General features: G+C 41.4%; 1 protein-coding gene across 1 annotated transcript in view; it reads right to left on the reverse strand.

The window, feature by feature from the left end:
• Positions 1 to 23,277, reverse strand: part of LOC128657266 (rootletin-like) — a 282,131-nt gene that overhangs the window by 221,850 nt on the left and 37,004 nt on the right. Inside the window, exons 6-8 of the mRNA XM_053711546.1 lie at positions 21,261 to 21,367; positions 19,893 to 20,058; positions 13,057 to 13,163 (exon numbers count right to left, since the gene is read on the reverse strand). Coding sequence (XP_053567521.1) covers positions 13,057 to 13,163; positions 19,893 to 20,058; positions 21,261 to 21,367 — 380 coding nt within the window. The remainder of the gene's footprint in view (positions 1 to 13,056; positions 13,164 to 19,892; positions 20,059 to 21,260; positions 21,368 to 23,277) is intronic.

The following is a 23,277-nucleotide window of genomic DNA, read 5'->3' on the forward strand; positions in this document are numbered from 1 at the left end:
ACATAGGGTGTTGTGCTCTCTGTAATGCTGCAGGGACTTAGTAGTGTTAGTTTGTATGTATGTATATATGTATGGATAGATAGATGAAATATAGATTGTGTATGTATGCATGTATAGACAGATAGATAGATAGATAGATAGATAGATAGATAGATAGACATTTACATCTGTAAAAGCCAAATTTAACCAGCATGATTCATGGAAAAAAATGGGTTTCATGTTGCTTTAAATGGTTAGGTGGAACAAATCTTAACTTTGTACTATGCACACCAATAGAATCAAGTTAGGCTCTTATCTATCTATATATATATATATATATATATATATGTATATATATATATATATATATATATATATATATATATATATATATATATATATATATATATATACTTTAATTACTTTACCTGCAAATTTATACTGCAATGCCTTGCCATTAACCCTTTCTTTTAATTATCCAAATTGTACAGTTCTAACTCCCCCCACATATTTCCTTCTATGGCTGTATCTACATCTACTGTTGCTTTGGTAGAATGCAAAAGTGCACAGTGATTATCTGCTGGAGCATGCCTAGAAGCTGTGAACTCAGTTGAACTACAATGCCTGTGTCTAAACACTGATAAGGGGGTGGAGCAGACTACTCCAGACAGCATGCTATGTAATTCATTTTGCTTATTTTTTTAAATTATTTTAAAATACTTGCCAGCAATTTTTAAACATTTTTTTATGCAAAGTATTTTTACTTAAATAGCCCTTTTAGGATATGCACATATTTCAACATGTTTTATGGCACTTTAAGCATGGGATTCCCAAACATATATTGTCATGGTTGTCACCAAAGGTTACATGTGCCCTAACCAGCCTTCTACCATAAATGTGGCCCTTCCTATAGGCTGCAATTAGAAAACACCCCCAATGTTATGACAATCCTCCTATAAAATATATCAATTTCTTTTTAAGATTATGTGTTTATAGCATGTTGTAGGTGCTAACAAAGGACATTCTTTTATTGTAAACCCTTCTCAGTCTTTCTTCAGATTGCTTATTCAAGTTCCCTTTTTTTCTAGCTCCTTCCTATAATATCACTTCTGACTATTACTTCCATTCTATTGTTTTTATTTTTTTATATTTCACCCTACACTTTCAGTTTTCATAAATTGTGATTTGGCAATATTTTTAAACACCCTAGGGGGATGATAATGTTTCCTATATAGCAGAGTGTTCCTGTCAATAGGTTTTGTGTATATGTCTGTCTGGTGTCTGGAGTGAACCCTGATCCTTATAAACTTAAGCATCCAAGAATTCTATTTCATTACTGCGACATATTGTAGTAAATTTTAAAAAAGGAACTACCCTTTCAATATCCTGTTTAAGTTGCTGTAATTTGTTCAGTGGTCCACGCCACAGGATGAACAGGTCATCGATGTAGCAGAACCATGCAAGACATCATTACACAGCGATCCCTAGAAGTATATATTACAATATGATCTCCAGCGGTATCTATTACATTTTGATACACAGCAGTATATATTACATTATGATCCCCAGCAGTATCTATTACAATGTGATCCCCGGCAGTATATATTACATTGTGATCCCCAGCAGTATCTATTACAGTGTGATCCCCAGCAGTATCTCTTACAATGTGATCCCCAGCAGTATATATTACATTGTGATCCCCAGCAGTATCTATTACATTGTGATCCCCAGCAGTATCTATTACATTGTGATCCCCAGCAGTATCTATTACATTGTGATCCCCAGCAGTATATATTACAGTGTGATCCCCAGCAGTATATATTACATTGTGATCCCCAGCAGTATATATTACAGTGTGATCCCCAGCAGTATCTATTACAGTGTGATCCCCAGCAGTATCTATTACAGTGTGATCCCCAGCAGTATTTATTACATTGTGATCCCCAGCAGTGTCTATTACATTGTGATCCCCAGCAGTATCTATTACAGTGTGATCCCCAGCAGTATCTATTACAGTGTGATCCCCAGCAGTATCTATTACAGTGTGATCCCCAGCAGTATCTATTACATTATGATTCCCAGCAGTATCTATTACATTGTGATCCCCAGCAGTATCTATTACAGTGTGATCCCCAGCAGTATCTATTACAGTGTAATCCCCAGCAGTATCTATTACAGTGTGATCCCCAGCAGTATCTATTACAGTGTGATCCCCAGCAGTATCTATTACAGTGTGATCCCGAGCAGTATATATTACAGTGTGATCCCCAGCAGTATCTATTACAGTGTAATCCCCAGCAGTATCTATTACAGTGTAATCCCCAGCAGTATCTATTACATTGTGATCCCCAGCAGTATATATTACATTGTGATCCCCAGCAGTATCTCTTACAGTGTGATCCCCAGCAGTATCTATTACAGTGTGATCCCCAGCAGTATCTATTACATTGTGATCCCCAGCAGTATCTATTACAGTGTAATCCCCAGCAGTATCTATTACAGTGTAATCCCCAGCAGTATCTATTACATTGTGATCCCCAGCAGTATATATTACATTGTGATCCCCAGCAGTATCTCTTACAGTGTGATCCCCAGCAGTATATCTTACATTGTGATCCCCAGCAGTATATCTTACATTGTGTAATTTGTTCAGTGGTCCACGCCACAGGATGAACAGGTCATCAATGTAGCAGAACCATGCAGTACATCATTACACAGCGATCCCTAGAAGTATCTATTACATTATGATCCCCAGCAGTATCTATTACAGTGAGATCCCCAGCAGTATCTATTACAGTGTGATCCCCAGCAGTATATATTACAGTGAGATCCCCAGCAGTATATATTACATTATGATCCCCAGCAGTATCTATTACAGTGAGATCCCCAGCAGTATCTATTACAGTGTGATCCCCAGCAGTATATATTACATTGTGATCCCCAGCAGTATCTATTACAGTGAGATCCCCAGCAGTATATATTACATTATGATCCCCAGCAGTATATATTACATTATGATCCCCAGCAGTATATATTACATTATGATCCCCAGCAGTATCTATTACATTGTGATCCCCAGCAGTATCTATTACAGTATGATCCCCAGCAGTATCTATTACATTGTGATCCCCCGCAGTATCTATTACAGTGTGATCCCCAGCAGTATCTATTACATTGTGATCCCCAGCAGTATCTATTACAGTGTGATCCCCAGCAGTATCTATTACAGTGTGATCCCCAGCAGTATCTATTACAGTGTGATCCCCAGCAGTATCTATTACAGTGTGATCCCCAGCAGTATCTATTACAGTGTGATCCCCAGCAGTATCTCTTACAATGTGATCCCCAGCAGTGTCTATTACAGTGTGATCCCCAGCAGTATCTATTACAGTGTGATCCCCAGCAGTATCTATTACAGTGTGATCAACAGCAGTATCTATTACATTGTGATCCCCAGCAGTATCTATTACAGTGTGATCCCCAGCAGTATATATTACAGTGTGATTCCCAGCAGTATCTATTACAGTGTGATCCCCAGCAGTATCTCTTACATTGTGATTCCCAGCAGTATCTATTACATTGTGATCCCCAGCAGTATCTATTACAGTGTGATCCCCAGCAGTATATATTACATTATGATCCCCAGCAGTATATATTACATTATGATCCCCAGCAGTATATATTACATTATGATCCCCAGCAGTATCTATTACATTGTGATCCCCAGCAGTATCTATTACAGTATGATCCCCAGCAGTATCTATTACATTGTGATCCCCCGCAGTATCTATTACAGTGTGATCCCCAGCAGTATCTATTACATTGTGATCCCCAGCAGTATCTATTACATTGTGATCCCCAGCAGTATCTATTACAGTGTGATCCCCAGCAGTATATATTACAGTGTGATTCCCAGCAGTATCTATTACAGTGTGATCCCCAGCAGTATCTCTTACATTGTGATTCCCAGCAGTATCTATTACATTGTGATCCCCAGCAGTATCTATTACAGTGTGATCCCCAGCAGTATATATTACATTATGATCCCCAGCAGTATATATTACATTATGATCCCCAGCAGTATATATTACATTATGATCCCCAGCAGTATCTATTACATTGTGATCCCCAGCAGTATCTATTACAGTATGATCCCCAGCAGTATCTATTACATTGTGATCCCCAGCAGTATCTATTACAGTGTGATCCCCAGCAGTATCTATTACATTGTGATCCCCAGCAGTATCTATTACAGTGTGATCCCCAGCAGTATCTATTACAGTGTGATCCCCAGCAGTATCTATTACAGTGTGATCCCCAGCAGTATCTATTACAGTGTGATCCCCAGCAGTATCTATTACAGTGTGATCCCCAGCAGTATCTCTTACAATGTGATCCCCAGCAGTGTCTATTACAGTGTGATCCCCAGCAGTATCTATTACAGTGTGATCCCCAGCAGTATCTATTACAGTGTGATCAACAGCAGTATCTATTACATTGTGATCCCCAGCAGTATCTATTACAGTGTGATCCCCAGCAGTATATATTACAGTGTGATTCCCAGCAGTATCTATTACAGTGTGATCCCCAGCAGTATCTCTTACATTGTGATTCCCAGCAGTATCTATTACATTGTGATCCCCAGCAGTATCTATTACAGTGTGATCCCCAGCAGTATCTATTACAGTGTGATCCCCAGCAGTATCTATTACATTGTGATCCCCAGCAGTATCTATTACAGTGTGATCCCCAGCAGTATATATTACAGTGAGATCCCCAGCAGTATATATTACATTATGATCCCCAGCAGTATCTATTACAGTGAGATCCCCAGCAGTATCTATTACAGTGTGATCCCCAGCAGTATATATTACATTGTGATCCCCAGCAGTATCTATTACAGTGAGATCCCCAGCAGTATATATTACATTATGATCCCCAGCAGTATATATTACATTATGATCCCCAGCAGTATCTATTACATTGTGATCCCCAGCAGTATCTATTACAGTATGATCCCCAGCAGTATCTATTACATTGTGATCCCCCGCAGTATCTATTACAGTGTGATCCCCAGCAGTATCTATTACATTGTGATCCCCAGCAGTATCTATTACATTGTGATCCCCAGCAGTATCTATTACAGTGTGATCCCCAGCAGTATATATTACATTATGATCCCCAGCAGTATATATTACATTATGATCCCCAGCAGTATATATTACATTATGATCCCCAGCAGTATCTATTACATTGTGATCCCCAGCAGTATCTATTACAGTATGATCCCCAGCAGTATCTATTACATTGTGATCCCCCGCAGTATCTATTACAGTGTGATCCCCAGCAGTATCTATTACATTGTGATCCCCAGCAGTATCTATTACAGTGTGATCCCCAGCAGTATATATTACAGTGTGATTCCCAGCAGTATCTATTACAGTGTGATCCCCAGCAGTATCTCTTACATTGTGATTCCCAGCAGTATCTATTACATTGTGATCCCCAGCAGTATCTATTACAGTGTGATCCCCAGCAGTATATATTACATTATGATCCCCAGCAGTATATATTACATTATGATCCCCAGCAGTATCTATTACATTGTGATCCCCAGCAGTATCTATTACAGTATGATCCCCAGCAGTATCTATTACATTGTGATCCCCCGCAGTATCTATTACAGTGTGATCCCCAGCAGTATCTATTACATTGTGATCCCCAGCAGTATCTATTACAGTGTGATCCCCAGCAGTATCTATTACAGTGTGATCCCCAGCAGTATCTATTACAGTGTGATCCCCAGCAGTATCTATTACAGTGTGATCCCCAGCAGTATCTATTACAGTGTGATCCCCAGCAGTATCTCTTACAATGTGATCCCCAGCAGTGTCTATTACAGTGTGATCCCCAGCAGTATCTATTACAGTGTGATCCCCAGCAGTATCTATTACAGTGTGATCAACAGCAGTATCTATTACATTGTGATCCCCAGCAGTATCTATTACAGTGTGATCCCCAGCAGTATATATTACAGTGTGATTCCCAGCAGTATCTATTACAGTGTGATCCCCAGCAGTATCTCTTACATTGTGATTCCCAGCAGTATCTATTACATTGTGATCCCCAGCAGTATCTATTACAGTGTGATCCCCAGCAGTATCTATTACAGTGTGATCCCCAGCAGTATCTATTACATTGTGATCCCCAGCAGTATCTATTACAGTGTGATCCCCAGCAGTATATATTAAATTGTGATCCCCAGCAGTATCTATTACAGTGTGATCCCCAGCAGTATATATTACATTGTGATCCCCAGCAGTATCTATTACAGTGTGATCCCCAGCAGTATCTATTACATTGTGATCCCCAGCAGTATATATTACAGTGTGATCCCCAGCAGTATCTATTACATTGTGATCCCCAGCAGTATATATTACAGTGTGATCCCCAGCAGTATATCTTACATTGTGATCCCCAGCAGTATCTATTACAGTGTGATCCCCAGCAGTATCTATTACAGTGTGATCCCCAGCAGTATCTATTACAGTGTGATCCCCAGCAGTATCTATTACAGTGTGATCCCCAGCAGTATCTATTACAGTGTGATCCCCAGCAGTATATATTACAGTGTGATCCCCAGCAGTATATATTACATTGTGATCCCCAGCAGTATCTCTTACATTGTGATTCCCAGCAGTATCTATTACAGTGTGATCCCCAGCAGTATCTATTACAGTGTGATCCCCAGCAGTATCTATTACATTGTGAACCCCAGCAGTATCTATTACATTGTGATCCACAGCAGTATCTATTACATTGTGATCCCCAGCAGTATCTATTACAGTGTGATCCCCAGCAGTATCTATTACATTGTGATCCCCAGCAGTATCTATTACAGTGTGATCCCCAGCAGTATCTATTACAGTATGATCCCCAGCAGTATCTATTACAGTGTGATCCCCAGCAGTATCTATTACAGTGAGATCCCCAGCAGTATCTATTACATTGTGATCCCCAGCAGTATCTATTACAGTGTGATCCCCAGTAGTATCTATTACAGTGTGATTCCCAGCAGTATCTATTACAATGTGACCCCCAGCAGTATATATTACATTGTGATCCCCAGCAGTATCTATTACAGTGTGATCCCCAGCAGTATCTATTACATTGTGATCCCCAGCAGTATCTATTACAGTGTGATCCCCAGCAGTATCTATTACAGTGTGATTCCCAGCAGTATCTCTTACATTGTGATTCCCAGCAGTATCTATTACAGTGTGATCCCCAGCAGTATCTATTACAGTGTGATCCCCAGCAGTATCTATTACAATGTGATCCCCAGCAGTATCTATTACATTGTGATCCCCAGCAGTATCTATTACAGTGTGATCCCCAGCAGTATCTATTACAGTGTGATCCCCAGCAGTATCTATTACAGTGTGATCCCCAGCAGTATCTATTACAGTGTGATCCCCAGCAGTATCTATTACATTGTGAACCCCAGCAGTATCTATTACATTGTGATCCCCAGCAGTATCTATTACAGTGTGATCCCCAGCAGTATCTATTACAGTGTGATCCCCAGCAGTATCTATTACATTGTGATCCCCAGCAGTATCTATTACAGTGTGATCCCCAGCAGTATCTATTACAGTGTGATACCCAGCAGTATCTATTACATTGTGATCCCCAGCAGTATCTATTACAGTGTGATCCCCAGCAGTATCTATTACAGTGTGATCCCCAGCAGTATCTATTACAGTGTGATCCCCAGCAGTATCTATTACATTGTGATCCCCAGCAGTATCTATTACAGTGTGATCCCCAGCAGTATCTATTACAGTGTGATCCCCAGCAGTATCTATTACAGTGTGATCCCCAGCAGTATCTATTACATTGTGATCCCCAGCAGTATCTATTACAGTGTGATCCCCAGCAGTATCTATTACAGTGTGATCCCCAGCAGTATCTATTACAGTGTGATCCCCAGCAGTATCTATTACAGTGTGATCCCCAGCAGTATCTATTACATTGTGATCCACAGCAGTATCTATTACAGTGTGATCCCCAGCAGTATCTATTACAGTGTGATCCCCAGCAGTATCTATTACATTGTGATCCCCAGCAGTATCTATTACAGTGTGATCCCCAGCAGTATCTATTACAGTGTGATCCCCAGCAGTATCTATTACAGTGTGATTCCCAGCAGTATCTATTACAGTGTGAACCCCAGCAGTATCTATTACAGTGTGATCCCCAGCAGTATCTATTACAGTGTGATCCCCAGCAGTATCTATTACATTGTGATCCCCAGCAGTATCTATTACATTGTGATCCCCAGCAGTATCTATTACATTGTGATCCCCAGCAGTATCTATTACAGTGTGATCCCCAGCAGTATCTATTACATTGTGATCCCCAGCAGTATATATTACAGTGTGATCCCCAGCAGTATATATTACAGTGTGATCCCCAGCAGTATATATTACAGTGTGATCCCCAGCAGTATTTATTACATTGTGATCCCCAGCAGTGTCTATTACATTGTGATCCCCAGCAGTATCTATTACAGTGTGATCCCCAGCAGTATCTATTACAGTGTGATCCCCAGCAGTATCTATTACATTGTGAACCCCAGCAGTATCTATTACATTGTGATCCACAGCAGTATCTATTACATTGTGATCCCCAGCAGTGTCTATTACATTGTGATCCCCAGCAGTATCTATTACAGTGTGATCCCCAGCAGTATCTATTACAGTGTGATCCCCAGCAGTATCTATTACATTGTGAACCCCAGCAGTATCTATTACATTGTGATCCCCAGCAGTATCTATTACAGTGTGATCCCCAGCAGTATCTATTACATTGTGATCCCCAGCAGTATCTATTACAGTGTGATCCCCAGCAGTATCTATTACAGTATGATCCCCAGCAGTATCTATTACAGTGTGATCCCCAGCAGTATCTATTACAGTGAGATCCCCAGCAGTATCTATTACATTGTGATCCCCAGCAGTATCTATTACAGTGTGATCCCCAGTAGTATCTATTACAGTGTGATTCCCAGCAGTATCTATTACAATGTGACCCCCAGCAGTATATATTACATTGTGATCCCCAGCAGTATCTATTACAGTGTGATCCCCAGCAGTATCTATTACATTGTGATCCCCAGCAGTATCTATTACAGTGTGATCCCCAGCAGTATCTATTACAGTGTGATTCCCAGCAGTATCTCTTACATTGTGATTCCCAGCAGTATCTATTACAGTGTGATCCCCAGCAGTATCTATTACAGTGTGATCCCCAGCAGTATCTATTACAATGTGATCCCCAGCAGTATCTATTACATTGTGATCCCCAGCAGTATCTATTACAGTGTGATTCCCAGCAGTATCTCTTACATTGTGATTCCCAGCAGTATCTATTACAGTGTGAACCCCAGCAGTATCTATTACAGTGTGATACCCAGCAGTATCTATTACATTGTGATCCCCAGCAGTATCTATTACAGTGTGATCCCCAGCAGTATCTATTACAGTGTGATCCCCAGCAGTATCTATTACAGTGAGATCCCCAGCAGTATCTATTACATTGTGATCCCCAGCAGTATCTATTACAGTGTGATCCCCAGCAGTATCTATTACAGTGTGATCCCCAGCAGTATCTATTACAGTGTGATCCCCAGCAGTATCTATTACAGTGTGATCCCCAGCAGTATCTATTACATTGTGATCCACAGCAGTATCTATTACAGTGTGATCCGCAGCAGTATCTATTACAGTGTGATCCCCAGCAGTATCTATTACATTGTGATCCCCAGCAGTATCTATTACATTGTGATCCCCAGCAGTATCTCCTACATTGTGATCCCCAGCAGTATCTATTACAGTGTGATCCCCAGCAGTATCTATTACAGTGTGATCCCCAGCAGTATCTATAACAGTGTGATCCCCAGCAGTATCTACTACAGTGTGATCCCCAGCAGTATCTATTACAGTGTGATCTCCAGCAGTATCTCTTACAGTGTTATCCCCAGCAGTATCTCCTACATTGTGATTCCCAGCAGTATCTATTACAGTGAGATCCCCAGCAGTATATATTACAGTGTGATCCCCAGCAGTATCTATTACATTGTGATCCCCAGCAGTATCTATTACAGTGTGATCCCCAGCAGTATCTATAACAGTGTGATCCCCAGCAGTATCTATTACATTGTGATCCCCAGCAGTATCTATTACAGTGTGATCCCCAGCAGTATCTCTCTCAGTGTGATCCCCAGCAGTATCTATTACAATGTGATCCACAGCAGTATCTATTACAGTGTGATCCCCAGCAGTATGTATTACATTGTGATCCCCAGCAGTATCTATTACATTGTGATCCCCAGCAGTATCTCTTAAATTTTGTGATCCCCAGCAGTATCTCTTAAATTTTGTGATCCCCAGCAGTATCTCTTACATTGTGATCCCCAGCAGTATCTATTACATTGTGATCCCCAGCAGTATATATTACAGTGTGATCCCCAGCAGTATCTATTACATTGTGATCCCCAGCAGTATATATTACAGTGTGATCCCCAGCAGTATATATTACAGTGTGATCCCCAGCAGTATATATTACAGTGTGATCCCCAGCAGTATTTATTACATTGTGATCCCCAGCAGTGTCTATTACATTGTGATCCCCAGCAGTATCTATTACAGTGTGATCCCCAGCAGTATCTATTACAGTGTGATCCCCAGCAGTATCTATTACATTGTTATCCCCAGCAGTATCTATTACATTGTGATCCCCAGCAGTATCTATTACAGTGTGATCCCCAGCAGTATCTATTACAGTGTGATCCCCAGCAGTATCTATAACAGTGTGATCCCCAGCAGTATCTATTACAGTGTGATCCCCAGCAGTATCTATTACAGTGTGATCCCCAGCAGTATCTCTTACAATGTGATCCCCAGCAGTGTCTATTACAGTGTGATCCCCAGCAGTATCTATTACATTGTGATCCCCAGCAGTATCTATTACAGTGTGATCCCCAGCAGTATCTATTACAGTGTGATCCCCAGCAGTATCTATTACAGTGTGATCCCCAGCAGTATCTATTACAGTGTGATCCCCAGCAGTATCTATTACATTGTGATCCCCAGCAGTATCTCCTACATTGTGATCCCCAGCAGTATATATTACAGTGTGATCCCCAGCAGTATCTATTACATTTTGATCCCCAGCAGTATATATTACAGTGTGATCCCCAGCAGTATCTATTACAGTGTGATCCCCAGCAGTATTTATTACATTGTGATCCCCAGCAGTGTCTATTACAGTGTGATCCCCAGCAGTATCTATTACAGTGTGATCCCCAGCAGTATATATTACAGTGTGATCCCCAGCAGTATCTCTTACATTGTGATCCCCAGCAGTATCTATTACATTGTGATCCCCAGCAGTATCTATTACATTGTGCTCCCCAGCAGTATCTATTACAGTGTGATCCCCAGCAGTATTTATTACATTGTGATCCCCAGCAGTATCTATTACATTGTGATCCCCAGCAGTATCTATTACATTGTGATCCCCAGCAGTATCTATTACAGTGTGATCCCCAGCAGTATTTATTACATTGTGATCCCCAGCAGTATCTCTTAAATTTTGTGATCCCCAGCAGTATCTCTTACATTGTGATCCCCAGCAGTATCTATTACATTGTGATCCCCAGCAGTATATATTACAGTGTGATCCCCAGCAGTATCTATTACATTGTGATCCCCAGCAGTATATATTACAGTGTGATCCCCAGCAGTATATATTACAGTGTGATCCCCAGCAGTATATATTACAGTGTGATCCCCAGCAGTATTTATTACATTGTGATCCCCAGCAGTGTCTATTACATTGTGATCCCCAGCAGTATCTATTACAGTGTGATCCCCAGCAGTATCTATTACAGTGTGATCCCCAGCAGTATCTATTACATTGTTATCCCCAGCAGTATCTATTACATTGTGATCCCCAGCAGTATCTATTACAGTGTGATCCCCAGCAGTATCTATTACAGTGTGATCCCCAGCAGTATCTATAACAGTGTGATCCCCAGCAGTATCTATTACAGTGTGATCCCCAGCAGTATCTATTACAGTGTGATCCCCAGCAGTATCTCTTACAATGTGATCCCCAGCAGTGTCTATTACAGTGTGATCCCCAGCAGTATCTATTACATTGTGATCCCCAGCAGTATCTATTACAGTGTGATCCCCAGCAGTATCTATTACAGTGTGATCCCCAGCAGTATCTATTACAGTGTGATCCCCAGCAGTATCTATTACAGTGTGATCCCCAGCAGTATCTATTACATTGTGATCCCCAGCAGTATCTCCTACATTGTGATCCCCAGCAGTATATATTACAGTGTGATCCCCAGCAGTATCTATTACATTTTGATCCCCAGCAGTATATATTACAGTGTGATCCCCAGCAGTATCTATTACAGTGTGATCCCCAGCAGTATTTATTACATTGTGATCCCCAGCAGTGTCTATTACAGTGTGATCCCCAGCAGTATCTATTACAGTGTGATCCCCAGCAGTATATATTACAGTGTGATCCCCAGCAGTATCTCTTACATTGTGATCCCCAGCAGTATCTATTACATTGTGATCCCCAGCAGTATCTATTACATTGTGCTCCCCAGCAGTATCTATTACAGTGTGATCCCCAGCAGTATTTATTACATTGTGATCCCCAGCAGTATCTATTACATTGTGATCCCCAGCAGTATCTATTACATTGTGATCCCCAGCAGTATCTATTACAGTGTGATCCCCAGCAGTATTTATTACATTGTGATCCCCAGCAGTATCTATTACATTGTGATCCCCAGCAGTATCTATTACAGTGTGGTCCCCAGCAGTATCTATTACAATGTTATCCCCTGGAGTATCTATCACAATGTTATTCTCAGCCGTTCTATCATAGTATTATAGTGATACCCAGCAATGTTTGCCATAGTGTGATCTACCTCACAAAGTATATAGTGACACCTAACATCGACCCGTAATAATGGCTACTCACCTCTCAGTAAGAGCGCGTAGCTCAGTGAACTGGCTGCGTAAAGAAGCTGCATGGCGCCTCAGCTTCAACATACTGTTGTGCTCACTGCTCAGGTAGGAGTTGTAGCTCTGCAAAAATCCAGGATATTAAGAGGTTAGGTTACATCATACACTGGTCCCATTTACTTTCATTGTGTTTGCTTCCAATTAAAATGTTATCACCGCCAAATGATTAGTTTACTCTCCCTGCTCCTATATTTAAATTGTATATTAAAAATAAGGTAAGTGTTGTCATTCTTTAATGCATGTATATCCACATTTAGCAGTATACTTTTAAAGTTATTGCTGCACTTACACTCACCAGCACCAATTCTAGTACTTTTGATTTAGCTGTGGGGGGGGAGATAATTTACGGTTTATAGTGTAGTATGAAAGCAAAGAAGTGGAACAAATACAAATCTTTAGAAAAAGGATCACATTTTGGACTACAATCAATATAAGATAATATATAATTATGGGTTAGAATTTAGCACTCCCGCTCGCACGTTAACTTTGTTAGACAGAGGCATTTTGCACACATCAGGTTGCACTCATATTACAAGTTGAAAGTAAAACGTTTGCACGCGAACCTAAACCCTACGCAACCGCGTTAACTTTATCTCCCATAGAAGTCAATGAAACGTGAAAACTGCAAAAGGCCTAACACCCATACGTGCACTAACCCTACCGCATGTATTCAAGAGCGCTAAACCCAACATGAAATATTAATATTTCACATTCCAATGTTCTTCATGTGGCAGAATATGTTCTATTAATTCTTAAATACATACATCTGTATATACCTATTAATCTATTTCTATATGAAATAATTTCTTCAGACACCAAACTTCACCTCCTCCATTGACAGAGGCAAAGAGGGGAGTGACACTTAACAGCTTTGCTGTGGTGCTCTTTGCCTCCTCCTGCTGGTCAGGAGTGATATTCCCACTAGTAATGATGTCGTGGACTCTCCATATCTTAGGAAAGAAAACAGAATTTATGTTTACCTGATAAATTACTTTCTCCAACGGTGTGTCCGGTCCACGGCGTCATCCTTACTTGTGGGATATTCTCTTCCCCAACAGGAAATGGCAAAGAGCCCAGCAAAGCTGGTCACATGATCCCTCCTAGGCTCCGCCTACCCCAGTCATTCGACCGACGTTAAGGAGGAATATTTGCATAGGAGAAACCATATGATACCGTGGTGACTGTAGTTAAAGAAAATAAATTATCAGACCTGATTAAAAAACCAGGGCGGGCCGTGGACCGGACACACCGTTGGAGAAAGTAATTTATCAGGTAAACATAAATTCTGTTTTCTCCAACATAGGTGTGTCCGGTCCACGGCGTCATCCTTACTTGTGGGAACCAATACCAAAGCTTTAGGACACGGATGAAGGGAGGGAGCAAATCAGGTCACCTAAATGGAAGGCACCACGGCTTGCAAAACCTTTCTCCCAAAAACAGCCTCAGAAGAAGCAAAAGTATCAAACTTGTAAAATTTGGTAAAAGTGTGCAGTGAAGACCAAGTCGCTGCCCTACATATCTGATCAACAGAAGCCTCGCTCTTGAAGGCCCATGTGGAAGCCACAGCCCTAGTGGAATGAGCTGTGATTCTTTCAGGAGGCTGCCGTCCGGCAGTCTCGTAAGCCAATCTGATGATGCTTTTAATCCAAAAAGAGAGAGAGGTAGAAGTTGCTTTTTGACCTCTCCTTTTACCAGAATAAACAACAAACAAGGAAGATGTTTGTCTAAAATCCTTTGTAGCATCTAAATAGAATTTTAGAGCGCGAACAACATCCAAATTGTGCAACAAACGTTCCTTCTTCGAAACTGGTTTCGGACACAAAGAAGGCACGACTATCTCCTGGTTAATGTTTTTGTTAGAAACAACTTTTGGAAGAAAACCAGGTTTAGTACGTAAAACCACCTTATCTGCATGGAACACCAGATAAGGAGGAGAACACTGCAGAGCAGATAATTCTGAAACTCTTCTGGCAGAAGAAATTGCAACCAAAAACAAAACTTTCCAAGATAATAACTTAATATCAACGGAATGTAAGGGTTCAAACGGAACCCCCTGAAGAACTGAAAGAACTAAGTTGAGACTCCAAGGGGGAGTCAAAGGTTTGTAAACAGGCTTAATTCTAACCAGAGCCTGAACAAAGGCTTGAACATCTGGCACAGCTGCCAGCGTTTTGTGGAGTAACACAGACAAGGCAGAAATCTGTCCCTTCAAGGAACTTGCAGATAATCCTTTCTCCAATCCTTCTTGAAGAAAGGATAGAATCTTAGGAATCTTTACCTTGTCCCAAGGGAATCCTTTAGATTCACACCAACAGATATATTTTTTCCATATTTTGTGGTAAATTTTTCTAGTTACAGGCTTTCTGGCCTGAACAAGAGTATCAATAACAGAATCTGAGAACCCTCGTTTTGATAAGATCAAGCGTTCAATCTCCAAGCAGTCAGCTGGAGTGAGACCAGATTCGGATGTTCGAACGGACCTTGAACAAGAAGGTCTCGTCTCAAAGGTAGCTTCCATGGTGGAGCCGATGACATATTCACCAGATCTGCATACCAAGTCCTGCGTGGCCACGCAGGAGCTATCAAGATCACCGACGCCCTCTCCTGATGGATCCTGGCTACCAGCCTGGGGATGAGAGGAAACGGCGGGAATACATAAGCTAGTTTGAAGGTCCAAGGTGCTACTAGTGCATCTACTAGAGTCGCCTTGGGATCCCTGGATCTGGACCCGTAGCAAGGAACCTTGAAGTTCTGACGAGAGGCCATCAGATCCATGTCTGGAATGCCCCACAGTTGAGTAATTTGGGCAAAGATTTCCGGATGGAGTTCCCACTCCCCCGGATGTAATGTCTGACGACTCAGAAAATCCGCTTCCCAATTTTCCACTCCTGGGATGTGGATTGCAGACAGGTGGCAGGAGTGAGTCTCCGCCCATTGAATGATTTTGGTCACTTCTTCCATCGCCAGGGAACTCCTTGTTCCCCCCTGATGGTTGATGTACGCAACAGTCGTCATGTTGTCTGATTTGCTAGCTGAGGCCAAGCCTTGAGAGCATTGAATATCGCTCTCAGTTCCAGAATATTTATCGGTAGAAAAGATTCTTCCCGAGACCAAAGACCCTGAGCTTTCAGGGATCCCCAGACCGCGCCCCAGCCCATCAGACTGGCGTCGGTCGTGACAATGACCCACTCTGGTCTGCGGAAGGTCATCCCTTGTGACAGGTTGTCCAGGGACAGCCACCAACGGAGTGAGTCTCTGGTCCTCTGATTTACTTGTATCTTCGGAGACAAGTCTGTATAGTCCCCATTCCACTGACTGAGCATGCACAGTTGTAATGGTCTTAGATGAATGCGCGCAAAAGGAACTATGTCCATTGCCGCTACCATCAAACCTATTACTTCCATGCACTGCGCTATGGAAGGAAGAGGAACGGAATGAAGTGTCCGACAAGAGTTTAGAAGTTTTGTTTTTCTGGCCTCTGTCAGAAAAATCCTCATTTCTAAGGAGTCTATTATTGTTCCCAAGAAGGGAACCCTTGTCGACGGAGATAGAGAACTCTTTTCCACGTTCACTTTCCATCCGTGAGATCTGAGAAAGGCCAGGACTATGTCCGTGTGAGCCTTTGCTTGAGGAAGGGACGACGCTTGAATCAGAATGTCGTCCAAGTAAGGTACTACTGCAATGCCCCTTGGTCTTAGCACCGCTAGAAGGGACCCTAGTACCTTTGTGAAAATCCTTGGAGCAGTGGCTAATCCGAAAGGAAGCGCCACGAACTGGTAATGCTTGTCCAGGAATGCGAACCTTAGGAACCGATGATGTTCCTTGTGGATAGGAATATGTAGATACGCATCCTTTAAATCCACCGTGGTCATAAATTGACCTTCCTGGATGGAAGGAAGAATTGTTCGAATGGTTTCCATTTTGAACGATGGAACCTTGAGAAACTTGTTTAAGATCTTGAGATCTAAGATTGGTCTGAACGTTCCCTCTTTTTTGGGAACTATGAACAGATTGGAGTAGAACCCCATCCCTTGTTCTCCTAATGGAACAGGATGAATCACTCCCATTTTTAACAGGTCTTCTACACAATGTAAGAATGCCTGTCTTTTTATGTGGTCTGAAGACAATTGAGACCTGTGGAACCTCCCCCTTGGGGGAAGCCCCTTGAATTCCAGAAGATAACCTTGGGAGACTATTTCTAGTGCCCAAGGATCCAGAACATCTCTTGCCCAAGCCTGAGCGAAGAGAGAGAGTCTGCCCCCCACCAGATCCGGTCCCGGATCGGGGGCCAACATTTCATGCTGTCTTGGTAGCAGTGGCAGGTTTCTTGGCCTGCTTTCCCTTGTTCCAGCCTTGCATTGGTCTCCAGGCTGGCTTGGCTTGAGAAGTATTACCCTCTTGCTTAGAGGACGTAGCACTTGGGGCTGGTCCGTTTCTACGAAAGGGATGAAAATTAGGTTTATTTTTGGCCTTGAAAGACCTATCCTGAGGAAGGGCGTGGCCCTTACCCCCAGTGATATCAGAGATAATCTCTTTCAAGTCAGGGCCAAACAGCGTTTTCCCCTTGAAAGGAATGTTAAGGAGTTTGTTCTTGGAAGACGCATCAGCTGACCAAGATTTCAACCAAAGCGCTCTGCGCGCCACAATAGCAAACCCAGAATTCTTTGCCGCTAACCTAGCCAATTGCAAAGTGGCGTCTAGGGTGAAAGAATTAGCCAATTTGAGAGCACGGATTCTGTCCATAATCTCCTCATAAGGAGGAGAATCACTATCGATCGCCTTTACTAGCTCATCGAACCAGAAACACGCTGCTGTAGTGACAGGGACAATGCATGAAATTGGTTGTAGAAGGTAACCCTGCTGAACAAACATCTTTTTAAGCAAACCTTCTAATTTTTTATCCATAGGATCTTTGAAAGCACAACTATCTTCTATGGGTATAGTGGTGCGTTTGTTTAAAGTAGAAACCGCTCCCTCGACCTTGGGGACTGTCTGCCATAAGTCCTTTCTGGGGTCGACCATAGGAAACAATTTTTTAAATATGGGGGGAGGGACGAAAGGTATACCGGGCCTTTCCCATTCTTTATTTACAATGTCCGCCACCCGCTTGGGTATAGGAAAAGCTTCTGGGAGCCCCGGGACCTCTAGGAACTTGTCCATTTTACATAGTTTCTCTGGGATGATCAAATTCTCACAATCATCCAGAGTGGATAATACCTCCTTAAGCAGAGCGCGGAGATGTTCCAACTTAAATTTAAATGTAATCACATCGGGTTCAGCTTGTTGAGAAATTTTCCCTGAATCTGAAATTTCTCCCTCAGACAAAACCTCCCTGGCCCCCTCAGACTGGTGTAGGGGCATTTCAGAACCATTATCATCAGCGTCCTCATGCTCTTCAGTATCTAAAACAGAGCAGTCGCGCTTACGCTGATAAGTGGGCATTTTGGCTAAAATGTTTTTGATAGAATTATCCATTACAGCCGTTAATTGTTGCATAGTAAGGAGTATTGGCGCGCTAGATGTACTAGGGGCCTCCTGAGTGGGCAAGACTCGTGTAGACGAAGGAGGGAATGATGCAGTACCATGCTTACTCCCCTCACTTGAGGAATCATCTTGGGCATCATTTTCAGTGTCACATAAATCACATTTATTTAAATGAGAAGGAACCCTGGCTTCCCCACATTCAGAACACAGTCTATCTGGTAGTTCAGACATGTTAAACAGGCATAAACTTGATAACAAAGTACAAAAAACTTTTAAAATAAAACCGTTACTGTCACTTTAAATTTTAAACTGAACACACTTTATTACTGCAATTGCGAAAAAGTATGAAGGAATTGTTCAAAATTCACCAAAATTTCACCACAGTGTCTTAAAGCCTTAAAAGTATTGCACACCAAATTTGGAAGCTTTAACCCTTAAAATAACGGAACCGGAGCCGTTTTTAACTTTAACCCCTTTACAGTCCCTGGTATCTGCTTTGCTGAGACCCAACCAAGCCCAAAGGGGAATACGATACCAAATGACGCCTTCAGAAAGTCTTTTCTATGTATCAGAGCTCCTCACACATGCGACTGCATGTCATGCCTCACAAAAACAAGTGCGCAATACCGGCGCGAAAATGAGGCTCTGCCTATGATTAGGGAAAGCCCCTAAAGAATAAGGTGTCTAAAACAGTGCCTGCCGATATTATTTTACCAAAATACCCAGATTAAATGATTCCTCAAGGCTAAATATGTGTAATATATGAATCGATTTAGCCCAGAAAATGTCTACAGTCTTAATATGTTGCCTGTACAACGGCAAAGAGAATGACTGGGGTAGGCGGAGCCTAGGAGGGATCATGTGACCAGCTTTGCTGGGCTCTTTGCCATTTCCTGTTGGGGAAGAGAATATCCCACAAGTAAGGATGACGCCGTGGACCGGACACACCTATGTTGGAGAAATGTGATTTAAGTGTATTATACTGTAAAATTGTTAATTATGTTTGTTATTGTAAACATGTTTTTTATATATGCGTGTTTTTGGTTTAGAATCAAAATTAACAGTATGACATAAATTGCTGTTGCTTTTTTTCGCTCAAAAATGTATCTCACTGTACTAACCGGGATTGCAGAAATGAGGTTGGCAGAGTGGTGAGATATGGTTTGCAGAAACAAGGTTGCTACAGTGAGATACAGTTTAGCATGAAAGAAGCAGGTCACTATTTTCAAAGGTAGAAATCACAGTGTGAGAAATGTTTCAAAACACGTTACACATTGCTGTGACTGGGAGAAAAGCTGCGTGAGTTACCTCTCTTTCCTTTCTCCAGTCACATTCCCGCTGCTCTATGTCATCTCGTGACCTGCGAAGGTCAGAAGTCAGGTATCTCAGTTCCTCAGCCAGTTTGTCATTGGATTGCTTCATCTGGTCCATCTGCTCCCGTAAGGTCACGTTTGCTTGTGCCAGACTGCTGTTACTGTGAGGAATGAAGTTGTTATAATACAGATGTAGTCATTATATTTTATTCTTCAGGATGTGTTCCAATAAATACTGCATGTTTTGTGTCTTTTCTTTAATCTATCTATTTATATATAATATGGCTCTGCTTTACCTAATAATGACAGAGAGATGTTGGATGGGCTGTGAGGAGAGAAGAAATCTACTCCACATTTGATGGAGATGTAAGGTCATTTACAAATATTGGTATTTTAAACATTAGATAACTGAAAAACTTCTCAATTGCGCCATAGTAAAATCACCAGTAAGGCGCCTCTTAAATGGCAAAATAAAACTGCCTTGTAAATTCCATTATACATTTTTTAAGATCCAGTCAATTGTGCTAAGAAAAATTATTATTAGATACTGGAAAACCCCAAGTCCCATCCTTACTAGAAGGGGCTAATTTAGTTATCTGTTTCTTACTTTAATAAAGTGAAAAGACTATTGGGTTCCAGGGATCCCTCCCCTACAAGCCCTTGTTCTAATACTATCCACAGTAGCTTGATGCATCCTCTCTGATCTATATACTCATCAATTGGGGTTATGCAATTTCTCTAGTTTATATCAAGCTAATAAACATCCTGATAAAAACATCAGGATTTTGTGGTTATCTCATTTGCTGCTGGAGTCTAGTCCACCCTGTCATTGCTTGGTTCCACCAGCTGTAAGAAAGCTCATAGTAATTATTCTTGTCAGACTAACTTATGTTATTTTCCCCTAGATATGGGCTGATCTTTTTATCCATGGTACTGGGGTAAAACTCAGCATCTGTAACAGGGCATTCTGTAGTATTTAATTGCAATCAGTGTTCTCCACAGAAAGCTTTGCCAGCCGTGTGGCATTATGAAGTAGTTAGGTGAGGGCAGTGTAATACTTTGAAATAAAACTTTTTCTGTTATTTAAATGTTACTTAAGCTATCAAAAAGCACATAATATATGCATAATTTAACATACATTGATTTAATAATAATTTGTGCAACAAACATTAAAACAATTTAATATTAGTTAATTTTAGCTTAATATTGGCTAACATTTTAGGTAATCAGTAAAATCACACGGGGTATGCCATTAAATAGGTACGGGGAGAACACTAGCAATGTTATCTTGGGGGGGGGGGGAGTTGTAAGTTTTCTATGACAGGAAAATAAAAAAGTAATAACATTTAAAAAAAGAATATACCTTTGTTTTTCTTCTTCCAGTCTGGCAAGAGCTTTCTGTAGCTCTGAACTATGATCCTGATCTCGTCTCTGCAATGAAGACTCTGCAGAGTCCAAACGTGACTGCAACTGTGAGAGAATTCAAAAGCAATAAGTAATGTGCTGTCCATGGGTTAATTATTGTATTACAGTGACCACCCATGACACATTCGGAACATTTTCAATTCATCTACTAACATAAATGTTTTTCAGTGCAGTTTGAGAATTAATGTTATAATGAATATAACCTAGCACTAAAAAAAGTTAAAATTTCAATTCTGTGGGGGCGATTTATCATGTGTCTGGCGGACATGAACGGCTGTAACGATCATGTCCACCAGACATCGATAAATGCCGACAGCATACGCTGTCAGCATTTATCATTGCACAAGCAAATTTATCATCCACAGGCAGAAAGGGGCGTACATATTCGCACCCCTGTTCACCCGATTCTCCTCTGGCCGGCAGAAATCCGCTGCACACATTTACCATTGCACACTCCTGTGCGCTTCTTTGCATCCCCGCCCCCTGTCCACACACAGCCAAACATGCGTTGGCAGGAGTTGTGTATTTACACACACAAAAAACAGGACCTTCACATTTCTAAAATATGATTAATACCTAAGCAATTCCTTGTCCGAAAGGTAAAATAAACTCAAGTGACAACTTTAGGAAGTGTAATACCCCCCTAAAGTCTTCCATAATATTTCAACTTAATGTAAAAAGGCAGAAGATTATGGGGGCCGATTTATCAAAGTCTGGCAGACATGATACGCTGTAGACATTGCACAAGCAGTTTACTAGAACTGCTTGTGCAATGTTAAATGCAGACATCGCTGAATGCCGACAGCATACGCTGTCTGCATTTAACATTGCACAAGCAGTTCTAGTAAACTGCTTGTGCAATGCCGCCCCTGCAGATTCGCGGCCTCTAGCAGGGGGTGTCAATCAACCCAATCGTATAGGATTGATGTCCGCAGCCTCAGAGGCAGCAGACCACTTAAGGAGCAGCGGTTTTAAGACCGCTGCTTCATAACTGCTGTTTCCGGCGAGCCTGAAGGCTCGAGCGGAAATAGGGACATCAGGGGCCATTTGGCCCTTGATAAATCGGCCTCTATGTATCAACTAATACCTAATTTTGAATCTACAAGAATGTAAGAGAAAAGAAAATAATATTAGTACTTTTGTGCGTTAACATTGCACAAGCTCAATCACTAGATATTATTATTTTTTTTGTCGCTTGATTGATAGTCTAGTGTGCTAACATTTGCATGCTTAAAAACGCAGGTGCGTTAAATGTAATGTGTAATTCTGTGTTATACTATTAGTAATAACGGTTTACTTCAGGTCTTAAAAAGTGCTACATTTTACAGTGGGTTATTGTATTGCTTTTGAGCGTAACTGTAATAGCACTCCCTGAACTATCCATTAAAAGTATAGGGTGCACTAAACAGTTTCGCCTGCATTAGGATATTTAGGTTAAAATATTTAACTATCCACTTGTAATGCCAGATTGTGCGTCATTCTTTGTGTGACATTGCACAAAAACATAATTTATGCTTACCTGATAAATTTATTTCTCTTGTAGTGTATCCAGTCCACGGATCATCCATTACTTATGGGATATTAACTCCTCCCCAACAGGAAGTGCAAGAGGATTCACCCAGCAGAGCTGCTATATAGCTCCTCCCCTAACTGCCATTACCAGTCATTCGACCGAAAACATGCAGAGAAAGGAAAACCATAGGGTGCAGTGGTGACTGTAGTTTAATGGAAAAATTACCTGCCTTAAAGTGACAGGGCGGGCCGTGGACTGGATACACTACAAGAGAAATAAATTTATCAGGTAAGCATAAATTATGTTTTCTCTTGTTAAGTGTATCCAGTCCACGGATCATCCATTACTTATGGGATACCAATACCAAAGCTAAAGTACACGGATGACGGGAGGGACAGGCAGGCTCTTTATACGGAAGGAACCACTGCCTGAAGAACCTTTC

This window comes from Bombina bombina, chromosome 4 (genome assembly GCF_027579735.1).
Source record: "Bombina bombina isolate aBomBom1 chromosome 4, aBomBom1.pri, whole genome shotgun sequence".
NCBI lineage: Eukaryota > Metazoa > Chordata > Amphibia > Anura > Bombinatoridae > Bombina > Bombina bombina.